The 19,113-nt window shown below is 36.5% G+C and overlaps 1 protein-coding gene across 1 annotated transcript in view; it reads left to right on the forward strand.

Moving 5' to 3' along the window:
- Positions 1 to 19,113, forward strand: part of ADGRV1 (adhesion G protein-coupled receptor V1) — a gene marked incomplete at its 3' end in the record, with an annotated part of 137,614 nt that overhangs the window by 39,948 nt on the left and 78,553 nt on the right. Inside the window, exons 16-27 of the mRNA XM_035896618.1 lie at positions 524 to 687; positions 1,358 to 1,481; positions 1,850 to 2,116; positions 4,573 to 4,699; positions 6,753 to 6,970; positions 8,119 to 8,862; positions 10,932 to 11,305; positions 13,179 to 13,355; positions 15,071 to 15,251; positions 15,880 to 16,082; positions 16,705 to 16,834; positions 18,335 to 18,415. Coding sequence (XP_035752511.1) covers positions 524 to 687; positions 1,358 to 1,481; positions 1,850 to 2,116; positions 4,573 to 4,699; positions 6,753 to 6,970; positions 8,119 to 8,862; positions 10,932 to 11,305; positions 13,179 to 13,355; positions 15,071 to 15,251; positions 15,880 to 16,082; positions 16,705 to 16,834; positions 18,335 to 18,415 — 2,790 coding nt within the window. The remainder of the gene's footprint in view (positions 1 to 523; positions 688 to 1,357; positions 1,482 to 1,849; positions 2,117 to 4,572; positions 4,700 to 6,752; positions 6,971 to 8,118; positions 8,863 to 10,931; positions 11,306 to 13,178; positions 13,356 to 15,070; positions 15,252 to 15,879; positions 16,083 to 16,704; positions 16,835 to 18,334; positions 18,416 to 19,113) is intronic.

The following is a 19,113-nucleotide window of genomic DNA, read 5'->3' on the forward strand; positions in this document are numbered from 1 at the left end:
TCCCCATTTCACCTTTCTAGGACAAAGTCTGACTCAAGTCTCCACTCAGGAGTTTCCAGAGTGGTACAGTGCCAGCAAGATGAGCAGTAGAGGCTGAAGTGGAGAAGGATGGGCTTGGAAAGCCAGAGGCATCAATCCAATAAAAAAATGGCTAGAGAATATGCCTCCCCGTGAGGGACGGAGTATTGGCGTATGGGCAAAGTGCAACCTGGAAGTAGTAGCTCTGTTTGTGGAGCATGAAGAATAGGGTGCTATCTGAAAGAAGAATAGAGCTAAATCTTCATATGGGTGACATATGGGTGACAGGCAAAACCCCCCCAAATTTGAGCAAGATTGAACTGCTTTAGTGCTCTGTCTTCGTGTGTCCCTTTGTGTAGTGGTCTCACATATTATTAGTTTTGCGAGAATTGGATTTGCTTATTATTTCCTTTCCTTTTTCTTTGTTTCAGCTTTGTGACCTTTTTCTTTTTGACTTGTGTTGTTCTGAAGATGCACGCTGACTGTGTATGTTTGCATTTTTTAGCTGCTTACAGAGTTGTAAGGAACCAAGGAAACTATGGCGATGTTAGTGTGTCTTGGGTTGTTGACCCAGCATGTACCAATGACGTCTATCCAGAACAAGGAACTATTTTCTTTGATAATCTGGAGTTTTCAAAAAATATCACCATTTACTCACTGCCAGATGAGGTAAACATTTTTACAGTGTTTTTGTGTGAGTATATGGGACAAAGACGAAGTGCTAAAACATTACAATTTAAGGAGAAGGAAGGAATGTCTGTTCTTTAAGAGCCTGATAAGTATGTGTAGGAAAAATCAAAATACTTGCATAAAAATGAGATTACTTCAGCAAATCATAGAAGAATTTGAAAAGCTGTGCATACCTATAAACAAAAAAAGTTAGAAGCTGAGCATAGTTCAATATGGTTAAATTATAGAAAAGTTCATTTGAATAAAACCCTTGTTTTAATAGCAAGAATCCTAATTTTTATTTGTAATGCTGATATATTTGAAGTAATATAAGAAAGAATGAGAATAATTAATAATATTAATATAATTAATAATAAATAAATAAAGCTGTAAAAATGAATTACATGTGTTGGAAGCAGGAAACAGCAAGATAACTTCTAGGTCATATGTACAACAGTAAAGATGAGGGGACTTATTCACAGGGATTTTGGACTGATGATGATTTCTCTATAACTGTATGAACTGTCATTTGTCATCCCTCCTGACACACTTAAAGATCAATGAATAAAGAACAACACTCAGAAATCTCTGGTTTGTTAACCCCCGCAGCTATTCATTTCTTCATTGTTTTGCATGCAAGAAATTAATTTTGTAATACTTCCTCTTTCAGGTACCTGAAGAGATGGAAGTGTTCATCATCAGCTTGTTTAATGCCACTGGTGGAGCCAGGCTGGGCAATATAACCACTGCAATTTTACAAATTACAAGGAATGATGATCCCATTTATTTTGCAGGTTAGATATTATTGTCTTTAAACAAAGAATACATTTACTACCCCAAACAGGTTTTATTGACAGACTAGATCATTGAAAAATTATAACTGAGTTAGTATAGAGAGCTCATACTTTTTTGTGTTGAATTTGTATTTGTTTCCATCAGAACCTTCCCCTGTGTTATTTCATTATTCTCTTTGCTGATGCTGGGATCAGTTAGGTGGTTAAGTACAACAACACTCTCTTGTAACCCCAGGTATGTCCATGCCTTTACCACATAGACTTTCTGTTTCCCTGAGGAGAAAGGTTCTCTTGGGGAGGATTAAGAAAATAGGCCACATGCAAGAAGCTCAGGCTTGAACTCAGATTTGTTGTGTGTGTATTTTCAGAGCCTCTGACGGTGAGCGTTAAAGAAGGAAGTGCTGCAAACTTTACAGTCCTAAGGAACGGATCTGCTGATGCTGCTGTTGCTGTCCAGTATATTACCGTTAATGGAGAGGCAACAGCTGAAGAGGGAGACTTTGTTCCTAGTGGGAAGACTGGTGTCATTTTGTTTGATGCTGGAGAAAGAGAGAAGAACTTATCTGTGTATATAAATGATGATGACATCCCTGAAACTGATGAAACATTTTATATCTTCCTCTTGAATTCTACAGGTAAAAGTAATGATTTGATGTATATTTAGTAACTCTCTTTTTTTTTTTTTCTGCATTTTTTCACCAGCTTGGTCTTATAATAAACCAATATATAAATGCGAAATATTATAAGAATAAGGTTTGCTGCCACTTTTCTATACAACTCCTGCACACAGTGCATTAGGATTTTAATCTTGAATTGTTTAATTGGAAACAAAAGTCAAATGGTACAAATTAAACCTTTCCTGCAAAAACAACTGGAGTGTAAGTCTCTTTTCAAATGTAAATGCTCCAAATTAGATGGGGTTTTGACTTGACTACAGAAACACAAGGCTAAAGAATGTTAGTACTGCAATAGTTTTATGGAAAGAGGGATTCTTTTAGATTTTTTTGACATGCTCCAGTGTATGCTATACAACTCCCTGATTTTTGTAAAAACAAACAGAACTGCCTTATTTTAGAGAAAACCGTGTAAATTAGTTGCTGCTTTATTTCTGTGGCAGTGCAATGTACACATACATTTTTTTTCAGTCTGACATTATAGTTTTACAAGGCTTAATCTAGAGAAAAATGCATGTTACAAATCACCTGATGTACCACCAGTAAAGAAGGGACTTATTATCTTAGAACTAACACTGTCTTTTTTTTTTTTTTTTAAAAAGCTATCATTTAGCTGGAAACTATATGAAATTATTCAGCACATTCTTATTTTTGAAATAGACATCTTCTGGAATCAACCACCAATGCTGTGTAACACTGATTAAGAAAATATAAGTTAAATGTAAGAAATAGGTAAATTTTCCTCGGCTCTGCCTGCTTAATAATAGACCATGTCCACCCCTAGCCCTGCCAAAACTCAAGGTGTAGCGGGAGAACCATCTACAGTTGTGTTAGCAAATTTTAATGAATTACTGTCCTTCAGGTGTTATTATTCTGCAGGTGAGAGGTAACAACGGGCTGTGAATGCACTGCATAGCTTTGCAATGCAAACCAAAACTGAACTGAATAATCCGTTTCAAAATGATGACTCAGGCTTGAGGGGCTGTAGTGTAATGAAGCAAAAGAAAACTATCGCAATTAACCATCAGACTATACCTTCACATTAGATTGTGTGGTAGGTTCACAAAGTAAAATACCTACCAGGGATTCAAGTGAAGATGAGGAAATACAAAATTAGATTTCTTCATTTGGACATGCATACTAAGTGTCTCAGCCCTTGTTACAGTCTGTAATGATCTGATTCACAGTCAGATTCTTCAGTGCTTCAGGTCACAGGAAAGTGGACACCCTGTGGCTGGTCTATGAATTGCTCACAAGATTTCATTGATCTTTAACTGCATCTGTCCTAGACATTGGTAGCAGGCAGTCAGAGAATTACAGGGGAATTTGTAGCAATTATTTGAGTATAAGGTTGCTTATGTGTTTCCTGAGGCCAGCTGGTATTCACTCTGGTTCCCAGGTCTCCTACAGAACATCAGCCTTATGGAAAGGATCTGCAAAGACATTCTTCTCCCTTCTTAAATTTGCTCTTCGGTGTTCTCTTTCTGCTTTACTAACTTTCTTCAGGATCTGCTGGTATTTTCTCTTACCACTCTATCGGGAACATATGATGGCTTTCCTCCCAGCACATCAGTCCTACCAGAATGAGTAGCTGCAGGCTCCCTTTGCCTCTAGAAGGACAATCATACCATCATGCAGCCTCTCTAGAATCACTAAGAATACAGAATATTTCTATACGCATTCCCGAAAGCAAAGCATTTATTTTCTTTCTATGATCTGTTACATTTATCGACCTTGATTGTTCCATCCCTTTTGAAAATCATGTTGGACTGTTGTACCTCGGAGGAAATACAGACAGAGGTATAAGAACTTAAAGCAGTAAACACATTGTTTACTTTGGAACAAAATCTAGCCTTAGTACTCTTACACAGGGTGAAAAGTGGGATGGAGGTGGAAACATAATGTACATCTGCGGACATAGGAAGGGCGTTAGAATGTCCCTACCATGCTAATATACACACGACAATCCTACTAGCTTCCACTCTACTTCACAGGTATCTTGCATATTTCCTTTCAGGTACGCTGTGATATGGGCGTGAATAAACTCTTAGACATTTTTCTTAGCTTGTATTTAGTTTAGGTGCAATATTGCTCTTCTAGGTGTAAACAAGAGTTGGGATCTCTGAATACATATCTTTTTCTTTGGAGTTGACATCTTCTCAGAATCACATCTCTGGTCATGTCACATATATTTTTTTTTGCAAATCTTATGTCTTGTGCTCTGCGTTGGATGCTACTTAAATATTTTTACTCTGATTTGCCTGTTATTGAATATCTTGAATGTTGGTTTTCATTGATTGTTTTCTCATTCATTTCTTTGTTTGCATAAAAGCAGTTGGTATGAGAAGGAAACACAGTTTTAGAGTTACTTCAATTTCTGATTCCAGTTTTGGTAAAATTAATCACCCTCTTTTTAGGGGATACTGTTATCTTTAAGTCTGGAGTGGCTACAGTTATTATTGAAGCAAATGATGATCCTAATGGAATTTTCTCTTTGGAACTTGTAGAGAAGCCAGTAGAAGAAGGCAAAAGTAACAATTTTTTGTAAGTAACTTTTAAATAATACTTTTTCATTTTTTGGAATTATATATGTGGTACTTTATGTATAGTGCTTTGATCTAATCCCATACATGTTTGCATTGATAAAAATGTATTAAAGGAAAGTAGCTTTACTAAATTTTTGATTAAATTATTTGTAAACATATTGAAGACAACTGTTACATTATCAAGTAGACTGCATATTAAAATGTATACAGAAATTCATGTTAAAATGTAGATAAGACTACAGCATTGTTGTTTCTTCTATTCTCAGTAGACTTTAGATAGAGAAGAATCTTGATGATTGAGCAGAATATAACCTGGACTAATGGAGAAGTAAAAAATCTTCTCAACATAGAGCTACATACAGCTATGTGGTTCCTCATTTCTTTTTGCCCCCTACTTTGAAGCCTTCCCCTAAACCCCACCCTATATTACCGTATTCTGATAGTTGTTTTTTCTTCCATCTGTTAATTACATATGGAAGTCTATATTCAAAGTCCAAATGTGGCTGTCATCTAGACTGAAAATACTGTTCCCTAGCCTGACCTCTGAAAGCATTTTCCTTTCAGCCACTGGGATGTATTCAAGAATGGGGAGGGTTAAGAAATTAATTTTATTGGCATCTTACCTTTTTATGTTCCATAAAGTCAGGATGGGGTTATAATTTGACAAAAGTATTAATTTTTCATTAAGAAACCTCTAGACAGGATATAAAGACAAGTTACGCCACAGTAAATGTGATACTGTGAACAGCTAGGGAAGAGGCTCTTTTCACATTTCTTCAGTTATCTTTTATATCTTTTTAATTTTATTTATTTGTTTGTTTCAAGGCCTTGAAGCAGATGCCTATGGCTTATGTTACACATCTAAAGAATGAAAATCCTTGAGAAAAGAGGATATTAAATATATTGTGTGTTTGGTTTTGTTATGTTTCTTTTTGGGTTCTTTACAATCTTATTTGTGGATAAAATTTTTTGATTTGATGGTGTGAAGTACTATGACTTGAACTAAACGTGTTTATATTCAGGTGCTTTATGGAAACATATGATATCAAGATCACAATTTTTGAGGACCTTGCTCAGTCCTGTGTTTACCAGGGAGATGTCTCTTCCATACCCTGGCTGGTTTGGCTATTATGTAGTACATAACAAAGGGGTCAGAGCAGTGTATAACCTGACCACTGAGAACAGCTAGGGCAGCACTGGGCTTTAAAAGGAGTAACTGGAGTTACTGCAACAGTGCTACACAGCTGGGGTAGAGCACCCTGGTTAATGTCAAAAAAAAGAAAAACCTTTGGAAGCAGAAACACCGTAGGTATGTTGCTGTGCCTAGACTAGTTTTGCTGAGCTAATTTTTCAGCCTGGGATAATCTCTCTGTGTGGCATTTTATTACCATGCAAACAGAAGCACACTTTATTAATAAAGACACTATATGCTTTAGTTTTTATTTATAATGCCCATTGGTGACATGTTACCAGATAGCTAGACAAAAGATAAAATCTCAGTTTTATTTACTACACTCTTAATGTGAAATAACCACAGATTTCTGATGGACATAGAACATAACCCAAATTTAATACAAGTGTAAGAAAGAGCTCGAGGAGGCTTGATGGTTAAAGGGAGAAATGTTTGTGCTTAAATGTAGTCTTTGTTGTCTAAGGGTGGCCAGGTGTATAATTTTTTAATGTTAACTTGCTGAACTGTAATACATTCATATTTATTGTTTACTTAATGGAAGTGTGGGACAAACCAATGTTTAGCTTAACAGCACTACTTTGCGTGGACCTGGATTGGGTACTTTTTTCCTAAGGTTCCTATGGTATACCTGGGAGTAGAACTATACTGTGAAATTGTGGGCCTTCAAAGAGGATTGTTGTATTCTTGTTCATGGTTGTATTTATTGTTCATGGTTATTTACAACATTGCATATTATTTTTCACAGTAAGTAAGATTAGGGAAATCACATTTTCCCTTGCTAATGAGTGCTGATGCATACCTGCCAGGATGTTCACTCTTTCTGAACAGGGTTTTGAGACAGGTTTCTATCACTGAACAGGGTTTTGAGACACAGAGGACACTTTGGCAACGTCTCATTGACCTGGCAGCTGTTTGATAATGACTCTGCGCTGAGGCCAGGAGAAGAATTCTATGAAACTTACGGGACTGTGTACTTCATGGATGGTGAAGGATCAAAGCCAATAACACTTCATGCTATTTTGGATAGAATTCCTGAATTCAATGAATTTTACATTCTGAAGTTGGTGAATGCTTCAGGTATTGTCTTCCATATCACCATTCCCTTCATATCTGGTAGAAAAGAATTATGTTTAATCAATCGAAAAGAACCAGCCCTGGAAAGAGCTTTGCCTTGAATCATGTCTTGATATCCTATACTTTTCTGGTAAGGTTTTAGGTTTAATTTTTAATTTAATCTTAATTTAGGTATATGAATGCACTTACTCAGTTCCCAAATTACTGTTGCACATATTTTGGTGGCCTGACTTTTAAAAAGGATGCCTCTTGGTGATTTCAGAGATATGTATCTTCATGTAGTTGAAGACATAATAAAGCTATTAAAGGCTATGCATGTCTACCATAATGGAGGTTGGTTCGTTTGTTTGCTTTTTTCTAGAGGAGGTAAAATACTTACAGTTACCACTTCATATGACTTAAATTACAACTGCTACTGGTCTGGTATTGAGCAGAGTTCCAAATCTGGGCTCATTCCACCTCAGCACTATTTATGGTCTCCTGTGCCCCGATACAACTGAAAATGTGTGTTGACTTTTCCTGTAAGTGAAATCCATATACATGTACAGAAAATCTCCTACTTATAATAGGTGGATTGCTGCACACGTTGAACATGCAGGCTCTACATTCACATCACGATCCTCCTATCACAAATTCTTACTGTGCAGAAGTAGATGACTAATGGCAGGACTTGGCAGCAGTTTTACTACACAACTGTTTGCTGATTTTGCAGGGTATCTCTGCTTCTGTTTCAGAGGCAATGGGCCAAATTTTGCCATTCCATATTTGTGTCAATCTTGGAATAATGTGAGAACTGAATTTGGCCCCATGTTTATCAAATGAATCAAAGGTAACTTACCTTATTGGCTAATTCAGAAAGATTGGAGCTAATCTTGTTTTAGCTGGAAGACTGTATGTGTTTCAGTTGAAAAATAACAAAAACTGCTTTGTTTTCTATGAAAATTGTGTCATTATAGTGTTTTAAAACCAATGCAGTTAAACTATGTTATTTTTAAATTAAAGCATTTTGTAAGAGTTCAGAGGCTCTTTAAAGATTTAACCCTTTTAAGAAACATATTTTATAAAAAAACCCTTTAAGTACTTAGTAACTTTTTTCAGACTGTATTGTTTGAAACTGATCATTAATTTTTGTTCTAACTTCCATTATATAGGTGGATCTCCTGGTCCAGGCGGTCAGTTATCTGAAACAAGCCTTGCTGTAACCGTGATGATCCCATTCAATGATGACCCTTTTGGAGTCTTTGTTATTGATCCAGAGAGCCAGGACAGAGAGATAGTGGAAGATGTTCTTTCTGAAGATGATCTTTCCTATGTTACAGACTTCACCATCTGGAGACAACAAGGCACCTTTGGTGTTGTCCGCTTAGGTTGGGAAATACTCTCTAGTACATTCCAAGCTGGACTACCATCAATGGTAGACTTCTTGTTGCTGGGATCATTTCCAAGTTCAGTACAATCCCAGCCTCACATGAGGCGCCATCACAGTGGAACAGATGCTTTGTATTTCAGCGGAAAAGAGAATGCATTTGGGATTATTGGTCCGGAATACCCATACAATGGAAATACTGCAGTAACCAATTTTACATTTTCAGCATGGCTAATTCCTAACGTCCATACTGATGGTTACGTAATTGAAAAAGATGATGATAATGGGACATTATATTATGGCGTGAAAATCCAAACAAATGATTCTCATGTTTCTGTAGTGCTTCATTATACAGCAGTAGGATCCAATATGACATATATGGCTAAAGCAGCAGTCCTGAAATATCTGGATGAAAATACTTGGCTTCACCTCCTGATTACTCTGGATGAAAGTATAATTGAATTTTATATGGATGGAATTCCAGTTCTAGGAGGAGTGAAGAGCCTTAAAGGAGAAGCAATTGCTGATGGTGAGCCAATAGCCTGCATTATTTTTCTATATATGTAAAGTTCTGCGATGTATAGAAGTGTCTAACTCCTTGACAAGTGTATGCAAGATACAGAAATTATTATATCCAATTAGTTAATTGTAAAGAATGGATAGAAAATTCTGAGGGTTTTCAAAAAGCATATAGAAATTAGAGCTGGGCAAGTTCAAAAAAATTCAGAACTGTGACAGAGTTTGGATTGCAATAATTTGAAAATAAATTAGTAATTTATAATTATTTTTATATAATTATGCTTATCATGTACACCTACAGTTATACATGTTTGCAATTAATTATTTATATGGGATTTACAGCACTGTAGCTGAAAACACTTTTTTCCTTGGTTTCTGAATCAAAATGCAAGTGATTTTGTTTCTACTTGTGCATTATATTACAATTAAGCCAATATCTTGTAAGCAATAAAATTTTTCAGGGTATAGATTTACTTAAGTATGTATTTATATGGTGTATTAAAATTATGCCTATAAGTTTAATAGTCTTCCAAGGAACATTAGCATGTGCACTTCAGTTTATCTAACGGGATAGCCCCAGGTGTGATTTTAGTCATAGGTTATGGACGTTCACTCTGAACTAGCAGAGCAGTGACCAGGGAAGTATCAGAACAATTCCTTTATAAAGTCAGGTATTATGTGGTTGGAATACATTTATATTTACTCTTTCTTCTGCCATTTCCCACTCTTCCACATCCATTTTTTTTCTTGGAGATCATCTCCACCCTTTTTCCTTTCTTCCTCTCACCTGTAGTTTCACATGCTTTCTTTGGTGGGGATAGGCAGTGAATGTTTATCAAATTATTGAATGTAGTCTCCTTTTCTGTAGTCAAAGAAGGAGAATTTAAATGATATAGTGAAGTTAAATGCATATACAACTACATGCATATATGCACACAAACATAGAGTGTGAATAGACTTCATTAATTGTATAGTGTAGTATTTTATTTCTGCCTGTAAATTTCCAGTGGTTGAAGTCTGAGAAGTAAATTTTCCCTCTGTGACAAAGTAGTGCCTCTGCAATTAGTAATTTCCATCAGACTCGCAGTACTGTAGCTGAGAAGGGATTTTTTTCCCCTCAGTTTCTAAAACAAAGAGGTGTGGAATGCAATAATGCTTTTGTTGCTAGAAGGATATGTCTGAGTCATAATTTTCCTATATAAGTGGGATGGCATATGCTCTGCCTGGAGATACAACCAGTATAAGGTAATGATTTCGTCTCTCTCCATCTCATGTTGGATAATACACAGTGGTGAGCAGAGTACCCCAGTTTTTCCCACCATCCTCCTCCGCCTTTTGCCCTGGAACTGTTATCAGTAGCTGTGGTTGCTCGTCTCTAGAACTGACACTCAGTGTCATATGTACATTCAAGAATACAGTTTCTTCCAAAAAGAGTAAGCAGCTGGAAAGGAGAGATATCTATGGGCTTTAGCACAATAAGAATGGGTATGAGCTACCGGCTCAGTATATTTGTGAAAAAGGCAGCTGTGATCCTATGCTTTGCTGAGTAGGATAATTGTTTGGAGACAATGAAATATTAATGCAGTTATAAAAAGCATTTGGAATTTGGTGTACATTTCTGAAGTCCATGCTCCCAGTGTATTAGGGGAATGCACGTCCAGAAGGGCTACTGCAGTGATGATAACGTATCATCAGAATGGATCCACTGTCCTAGCAGAGAGAGACAAAATGGGGTCTGTTTAGCAAACACAATCTGAGAGGGGTTGCAGTTGTGCTCTGCAAATCCCTAATGGAAAGAGAGAAGTTTCCAAGCCTCATTAAAATAAGGGGTGGTGACAATGTAGGATGAAAAACTTGAACAGACTGGGAGGGAATTATTTGACCGGTGATGATCTACCCATAACACTGAGATGAGGCTTGAGGAACCTCCTGATTTTGCATTTCAAGATCAATATGATTCCTAATCCAGGGATAATACCCAGTTTACCACTGTTTTTTAACAATTACAGCTATTCAGCTGCAGATGTACTACTTTCAAGAAATACAATAACGCGAGAAAAATTCTAATTTCCTTCTCAGGTCCAGGAATAGTGAGAATTGGAGCGGGAATCAATGGCAGCAGTAGGTACACGGGGCTAATGCAGGATGTAAGGCTCTATGAGCGTAAACTGACACGAGCAGAGATCTATGAACTCCATGCAACACCTGCGAAGAGCGATGTCCACCCTGTCTCTGGATATTTGGAGTATCGGCAAGGAGAGACCAATAAATCATTCATTGTGTCTGCAAGGGATGATAAAGAGGAAGAAGGAGAGGAGTTATTCATCCTAAAGCTCATTTCCGTGCGTGGTGGAGCTCGAATTTCACAAGAAAATACAACAGCAAGATTAAGAATACAGAAAAGTGATAATGCTAATGGTTTATTTGGCTTCACTGGAGCATGTATTCCTGAGGTGAGGGGTTCGTAAGGAAAATTATAGGTGAAGTTTTGGACACGGAAAAACTAACGGCAAGACCAATTGACCTGCACAGGGCCTTGACTTCACATTGTTAGTTTTTATAGTTAAGCTAAGTTTTCCTAGAATTTGGAAATGTGTACATTCTGTCAATACAGCCACAGTCTCACTGGCATTTGCACTACCATCTTTAAAAATCCTCCCCAATTATTTTTGTTAAGAAAATTGATTTTATTGCATGAACAGAAGACTAAGGCTTAAATTTTTCTAGAAGAGGATTTTTTTTTTCCTTCTGTCACTTCTGAGACTGGGTTATTAATTAAAATAGAAGATTTAATTGCTTCCTTGGAAAATGGATTATTACAAAGATTTTTATTTTATTTTTCTGTGTCACATGATGTGTTCTGTGTCACATAATGTGTTTCTGTGCCACGTGAAAGAATTTTACTGAAGGTCATGCATTGACAAGGTGTGATGTAATTTTCACAATCATTTGCTGTCAAAAGTTATAAGGTATAAATTGCAAAGTTTGGTTTGAATTCGGTTGATGTTAGCTGTGCATTGTGGTTTTTTAAACATTAAATTGTTCTTTGGTGAACAATTTATGTAGTATATAAACTTATTACTTGTTTGGACTGAATGACTGAAATAAACATAATTCATTTTTACTTTAATCAATTATGAGGGAGAAAGATATGATACCTCTTTCTACTGGTACTGGATTATTTTGGAAAACAAATTTCAGAATACTTTCCAATTTGGGAACTCTCATGACCATTTTAATTACATTCTTTCTAACCAAAGTGCTTACGATGTGTTTGAAAGCAACCATCTTGCCTGAGTGATCCTGGGTTTCAATTTGGTTCAGTTTGCTTTCTACGTGCCTACCATCTGCTAGGATAATAGATTCCTTCAGTTTCAAATGCCACTGATAATACCATGATGCCACAGATCATCAACCAACCATGAAGCAAAATTAAAAATTTATATGGCATGTTAATTGTTTTGCACTTTCCTTACACCCATTGCACCAGGGAAGTATTAGAGCTCTCAGTGATGAGGCAGACACACAGCATTGTTTTATCAGTAGTTTTGCTGCTTTATCTGCCTACTAGGCAGCTGAAGGCACGTGCAGAATCTGTACTGTGTTATACAGCAGCTCTGAAATTTATCTAATGCTTAAGATAGCTTTAGCCTTTCTGGCAATTTAAAAAAAAAGTTATTTTCTGTTTTAGTTCTATGATCATAATTTTCTAAAACATATGGTCAGTATCAATGAATACTTTGTTCCAAATATGTGAAATTGTTGCTGCTGAAGTCATGTTCTCTGTGAAGACAGAATTGTAAGGAGGACTGTAGCACAGAAAATTTTTTTCATGAACGATGATAGCATAGTTTAATTTTAAAGTATCCCATTTTTTTTTTCCATAGTGTTTCTAGTTGGGGCAAGGGGGAATGCAAATCTTTCTTTAAATTATTGCTAATGAAAATTAAAACAATTGACATTAATACAAAGCAATGGTTTCAGTTGCTTTACATTTACATGTACATGTACATTTCAAGCATATTGATTCTGTCTTTGGTGTGTAGTCTGGGAACAGAGATTGTGTCCAAAACATACAGTACAGTTACTTGCTTACTGTTATAGTCCTCAGGGAGACACTAGAAGCTGTTGCAAATTCCACTAATATTGTTCTGACCACCATCAAGTTCAGTTTCAGCTTCCTACCACTCCAAAAGTGCTGAAAATAACATGACAGCAATTTTTTACTTGAACATTTGACTAGCATTAGAGAATTCCATGTTTTGCATTTATTGTCTTGATTTACTTTGACAATGACAAGCGTTTCCATTTCTCGCTTTCTTCCAGACTGCCGATGAGGGTTCCACTATATCCTGTGTCGTGGAGCGTACAAGGGGAGCCCTAGACTATGTGTATATAAATTACATTATCTCGCAGGTTGATTCCACTGGCATTAATTACTCTGTTACCGATTTTTCTAACAGCACTGGCACTATCACATTCCTTCCTTGGCAGAGATCAGAGGTAAACCCTACCTTCCTATTAATTATTCATCCTGTCCTTTGAAAACCTCCTGGAAAATACCTTCTGAGGGTGCTTGACTTGTTTTCATACTAGAGAGTGTTTCCTTCACGTGGCTTTTGTTATATTCTGCAGGATTTTTTGCATCCCTGACAACTAGCAAGTGATATGATAGATCCTTATAGACCCGTGCGTATCTCAGTTCATGGGTCACCACGTGTGCATGTATGTTTGAATGTACATAATACACTAGATACGTTTACATATATGTATATCTACAAGATACTAACTAGTTATGTGTATGTATACTTGAAGTGTAGGTAGTCCTGGGCTGAAATAATGGATTCAGCTACTTTTGAAATTAGAAAATGATCAGGTTTTGATCTGAGTTTTGTAACTCAGTTTTATTTCCACATCGATAAAATTGACAGCAGTGAAGTTCACTGCTTCAACAAGTGTCTTGCAACTGCTCTTGGCCACATTCTGTCCCTTTTGCTTAATCTGTTTCTATGAATTCAATCCTGACCTGCAGCACGGGACTTTCACATTTATTTGAAGAAGAGGTGTGGGACCACAATACTGTGGAAAGTTCACGTGTGTTTTCTATTAATGCTCGTAAAATAGGGTGAATTGTGAGTAGAAAATGCCATCCTCAGTTTCACTTTTATCACTCTGCTGTAGTCGAACATGGACTGACTGAAACTCATTGACACCATTTGAAAGGTCCCCAGCGGCTCCACTAGAACTGTGGATCTGGTCCCAGTTAAACCATGTGATTAGAGCTTGGCAAAAGCTTGTGATATCTGAAAATACTTTCTTCATGTCACTGTTCATTCAGCTTGAATTCTCCATTGAATCGTGTTACTGTGTTGCATACGGTCATAGGAAGCAAAAATTTCCAAAGCTTTTCTAGTCTGGCAGCATGGATATTCTATCTTGTGGCAGAAAAGGGTGGGTATACCCTTTTGCTCCACTGCTATGTGGTCCAATTTATTGTCTACATATGGAGGAGTTAATGGGCGTGGCCCTAAGAAACAGACTGGGAGCTATTGCTCATCAGGTGAGATATCCTAAGATATTTTCCACTGATGTTTGTAAGCTACTCATTCCCATGCCTCTAAATACAATCAGCTACTTACATGTTTTCTTCTATACATTTGCCTAATTGTATCACAAAATACAGAAAGTTGGAATCACCTGAGGTTATTCTGTGCTGAGCAGGTTATGTTAATTAATAGTAGGATCTGCAATCTCAAGTGTCAAGTGGCATAAAAGTTTGCTTTACTTGCTCTCTAAATTGGATTAGTCACTATAATTTTTCTTCAGAAGCACAATTTCCAAGATTTTGAAATCTATCAGGGTATTTTACTTTCAATATACACAATTTAAGCTATGCTTATTTTAGGAAATGATAATAAATAATTGCTTGCTTGTTTATGTGTGTATGCAATTTGAAGCACTTAAGACAATATACCTTCCATTTCTGATAGCTTGGTAACACTCTTTTTGGTATACATATCCTAAACATAAAATGCTATCCTAGAAATTAGGTTAAATTATGTGGAAAGCAAAAATGTTGTCCACTTTACTTTCAGAACTACACAGCAGATACAGCTGACTGCCTAATCAAAGAATTTGATGAATTAGGCAGGGCTGTGAAACTTGCATGTGGTGTATGTTGCACAGTTTGATTTCTCCCTGATTTGGTCCTTCTCTAGGTCTTAAATTTGCATGTTATTGATGATGACATTCCGGAGCTAAATGAATATTTCCGTGTGACATTAGTCTCTGCAGTGTCTGGAGATGGAAAACTAGGTTCAACTCCTACCAGTGGAGCAAGTATAGATCCAGAAAAGGAAACTACTGACATCAGCATCAAAGCCAGTGACCACCCATATGGTAACGATGATGGAGATGATACAGTCTTGTTGCAGATAATTGTATAGTTCTAGCTCAACAGATAAAAACTTTTCTTAGCCTTGATAGTTGAGGAAGCAATGCCAAGTTATCTAAGCAGTTCCACATTATCTAACTTGAAATTAATTTGTAATTTATATACGAGTGAAAGCTGAGTTACTTGTTCGTGGGAATTTTAGAAAAAGGCATCAAAGCTTCCCTGACTAAACAGGTGATGATTCCTTTCTGAGAGCAAATAAAGGCTGCATGTAGTTGAGCCTGTGCAAGGTTTTCTCAGAAGACAATTCTTGATGAAGAGAGACATTTCTGCATGCTCATTATGCCGATAAGTACCGAGTACTATGAAGTATTGAGGCTCTTTTGGGAAGAACTGAATTAATTATTGTGCTGTGGCTTTGTCAAGACTGATAAGGATATCAGTGAAAGAAGGGAAGGTACACAGCACATCTCTGGAAACAATGTGATTGAGGCCTAATGGAATATTGGTAATTCATTTTTAACTTCAGAAACATGACAAAATATAAATATTCTAAATAATTTAGTTTCACTTGATTATCATAATTTAAATTTTGTGAGAGAAGCCACGTAAATAGTACTTTTTGTCTGCCAGGTCTACTACAGTTTTCTGTGGGACCACCTCCTCAGCCAGGTGATGAAATGACTCTGCCAGCCTCTGCTGTGCCCCGTATTACAATTAAAGAAGAAGTTGGACACATCAGATTACTGGTAGTTCGTGCACAAGGCCTTCTTGGGACAGTTCTGGTGGAATACAGAACAGTGCCACTTACAGCTTTCAGTCCTAAAGATTATCAGGTATGGCCACTGCCAAGGCGTGCAATTATTTTGGAATTTAAGTTGAGTTACTGGTCCTGGGGATAGCCTTCAGTTGCAGTATTTTAGCCCAGCTATGATTCTTTTCACAGAAACACTTTGTTTTATATGGTGATGGGATAAATGAATGTGTAATATTCACTTTAAAATACATATCATTGTGTGACTTTTACCTCCTGTGTGTGCAGGATGTTTTATTTCCTTGGAAAAGCCTAGGAAAAGTGTTGATTTTTTTTTTCTTAAGAGAATTGTCAACATAGCAAGAAGGGATATTTGCTGTTGTTGCTGAATATGTCAAACCTCCTATGAGCGTTCAGGCGCATGTACAGGCGAAGATTATATTTGTACATACTTGGATTTGTACATGTTCAGCAAAATAACCTGTGCGTATCTGTGTTTGCTTCTCTGATATTTGTGCAGAAAAATGTAGATGAATGCAGATGTTCACAATTCTGTGAATTTAATGTCTTTTTCTCATAACAAAGATTCAACAGATTTTTTAAGTGCTTAATGAAGAAAAGTAGATGTTTTGGCAAAGACAAACAAAATCAAGGTTCTATTTATTTTTTCACATGGATGAAAATATTAGACTTTCGTATTGCAGGCTGCTGTGGGCACGCTGGAATTTCAGCCAGGAGAAAGATACAAGTACATTACTGTTAACATCACTGATAATTCTATGCCTGAATTAGAAAAAACTTTTAAAGTGGAGCTGTTGAACCCAGAGGGAGGAGGTAAGGCATATACATCAATCCTTGGTTGTATTTTCATGATCTTTACTCATCCATTAAGACCTTACCTTTGTTAGGTGTACTGTTTCCATGTTATTTCTAAGGACAAACACCCCCACATCCCCCAGACAGCTGTAATTTTTCTTAACTGTTCTTCAGATAGTTTTTTAGTTGTTGCTGGAAACCACCAGATCCCAAAGAAAGTGTATTATTACCATGTATTAGGTCATTTAAAGGCAATTGCTGCTTTTCACGTTATATAATTTCATGGTTGGTAATGAGAATTAAAATAGTGTAAAAAATATACAAATTCCCTTTCTTTTTTAATTTGTCAATGTTTATAAAATACTTAAGGCTGAACAGCCAAAGTGGTTTTTTTTTTTAATCTGCCTCTTGAGTGACATCAGAGGGATACACTGGTTGATAACGTATTCAACTGGATTACAACAGTAGGAGACTGTGGGTGTTGAGAGGCCGAGGGAGTTTAGCTGAGCTGTAGAGGTAGCTGGTAGCTCTGTGGAAGAACAAGAAAAGCACTCAAAGGAAATCTTGCTGTGAGATGCTAATCTCACAAGGGATGGCAAGCATCAGTGCCTCTGCCACTTAAAACTACTCATTCCTTACAGATTTTTTTTCCACTGGAGATAATTGTTAAGGGAGATTGTAAATCCGGTTGGAGGAAAAAAAGTAATAAGAAACATTGGCAGCCATAAATTGGTTTGTATTAAGCAATCCAGAAATGAAAGTGTGGTGCCTTCTGGGAAGTTCTGTCATACTACCTTGAATGAATCCAGCTCTCTGCTGTGATTATATCTGTCTGTATGGCGCAGTGTGGCCCTGGTGGTGCTTTTGATAAAAACTCCAGACTTTTCAGGCATGTGGAATTTTTGGTCAAATAGTTGTTATGTAAAAAAGTACCAAACTTTTCTCTTTTTTTTTTTTTTTTTTCCAGAAGACTTACAGCTAACCTGAGTAATTAACTAGGCAGATACTCTCTTAACACAAATCCTCTTTTTGGCCTTTCCAACACTATTGCAAGCACAAAACTTAGGATAAAGTCTCTGCTAGTGAAGCTTTCTGTGGATTTTTCCAAATTCCTGACTCAGGTTTTGACTTTGTGAGACAATATTAGAAAAAGGGAGTTTGGGGGGTTTTAGCCCCTGAGGGTTTTTTTAATTCACAGAGTGAGAAAGGAGAAATACAAAGAGGGGACACAAAGAGGGAAAGAAAGAAAAGAGAAAACAGAGGTGTATGTGTTTTCTTTCCTTCTGACCTTCTGACCTCCCATTGCTATTTCCAGTGTCATGAATAAGAGGTGGCATGTACGGTACTTTTTCTGGCTTTTATCAGAAATCCTGTATACTTTCATATCCAAATTTGATGCCTTCCTAGAATATTTCCCTCTCTTTTTGTGTTGTCCAGAAATGTTTAAATTACTTTCTGCTTTCTCTTTATATATAAATGTATATATGTGTATATATCTGTATGTCTGTCATCTTAAAGTTGCTGAGCTCTTTAGAAATGATGGCAGTGGTAGTGGTGATGGGAACATGGATTTCTTCCTTCCAACTGTCCATCAACATGGTAAGCATTTTCGATTAAGCCTATTTCTTATTACTAACTGTAATACCCCTTATAAATTACTGTACTGACACAACTTGTCATAGTGTAATTTTACTTGCAGTTGCAGGTGATTAATGTAGATTTATCATAAAGTTCTGTCAAAACATTCTTTTAAATTCTAATTTAGGCGTAATTTCAATAGCAGTCAGTTGTTAGTGTAACACAGAAAATAACAGCTTCTATACAATCAAAATTATATTGTTGTAAAACATAGTATAGCAATTCCAGAAGTATAGTTTGCAAAATTATTTTTTTTTGAAAATTGTAAAATGTTCTGTAGAGCAAAAAGCAAAGACACTTTTAAAATTGAAAGTAATTTCAAAGTTACCTGACTGTATGCTTTTATACCTGATTTATGTTATTTTGATTCTCTGCATATCAGAAATACTTTTAAAGAAAAGCAAGCTGTGATAGATTTTTAAAGGAATGTTTTGATTGACTAGATTCAGAAATAACAAAATGGGAGGGAAACCCCTGATCATATAGGACTTCAAATTAAACCCTACAGACTTGAAAATGTTATGTGAGCGGCCATTACCCAATTTGAATTATTTATTCCTCTGTGGCAGCCTGATTTTCAATTTTATTTGTAAATGAAAATGATTTCTGTTTGAATCTGAGAGTAAGTCTGTGATTTAGCCACCTTTTGGAGCGTCCTG

Source organism: Egretta garzetta, unplaced genomic scaffold, assembly GCF_000687185.1.
Source record: "Egretta garzetta isolate BGI_Z169 unplaced genomic scaffold, ASM68718v1 scaffold136, whole genome shotgun sequence".
NCBI classification, from domain to species: domain Eukaryota; kingdom Metazoa; phylum Chordata; class Aves; order Pelecaniformes; family Ardeidae; genus Egretta; species Egretta garzetta.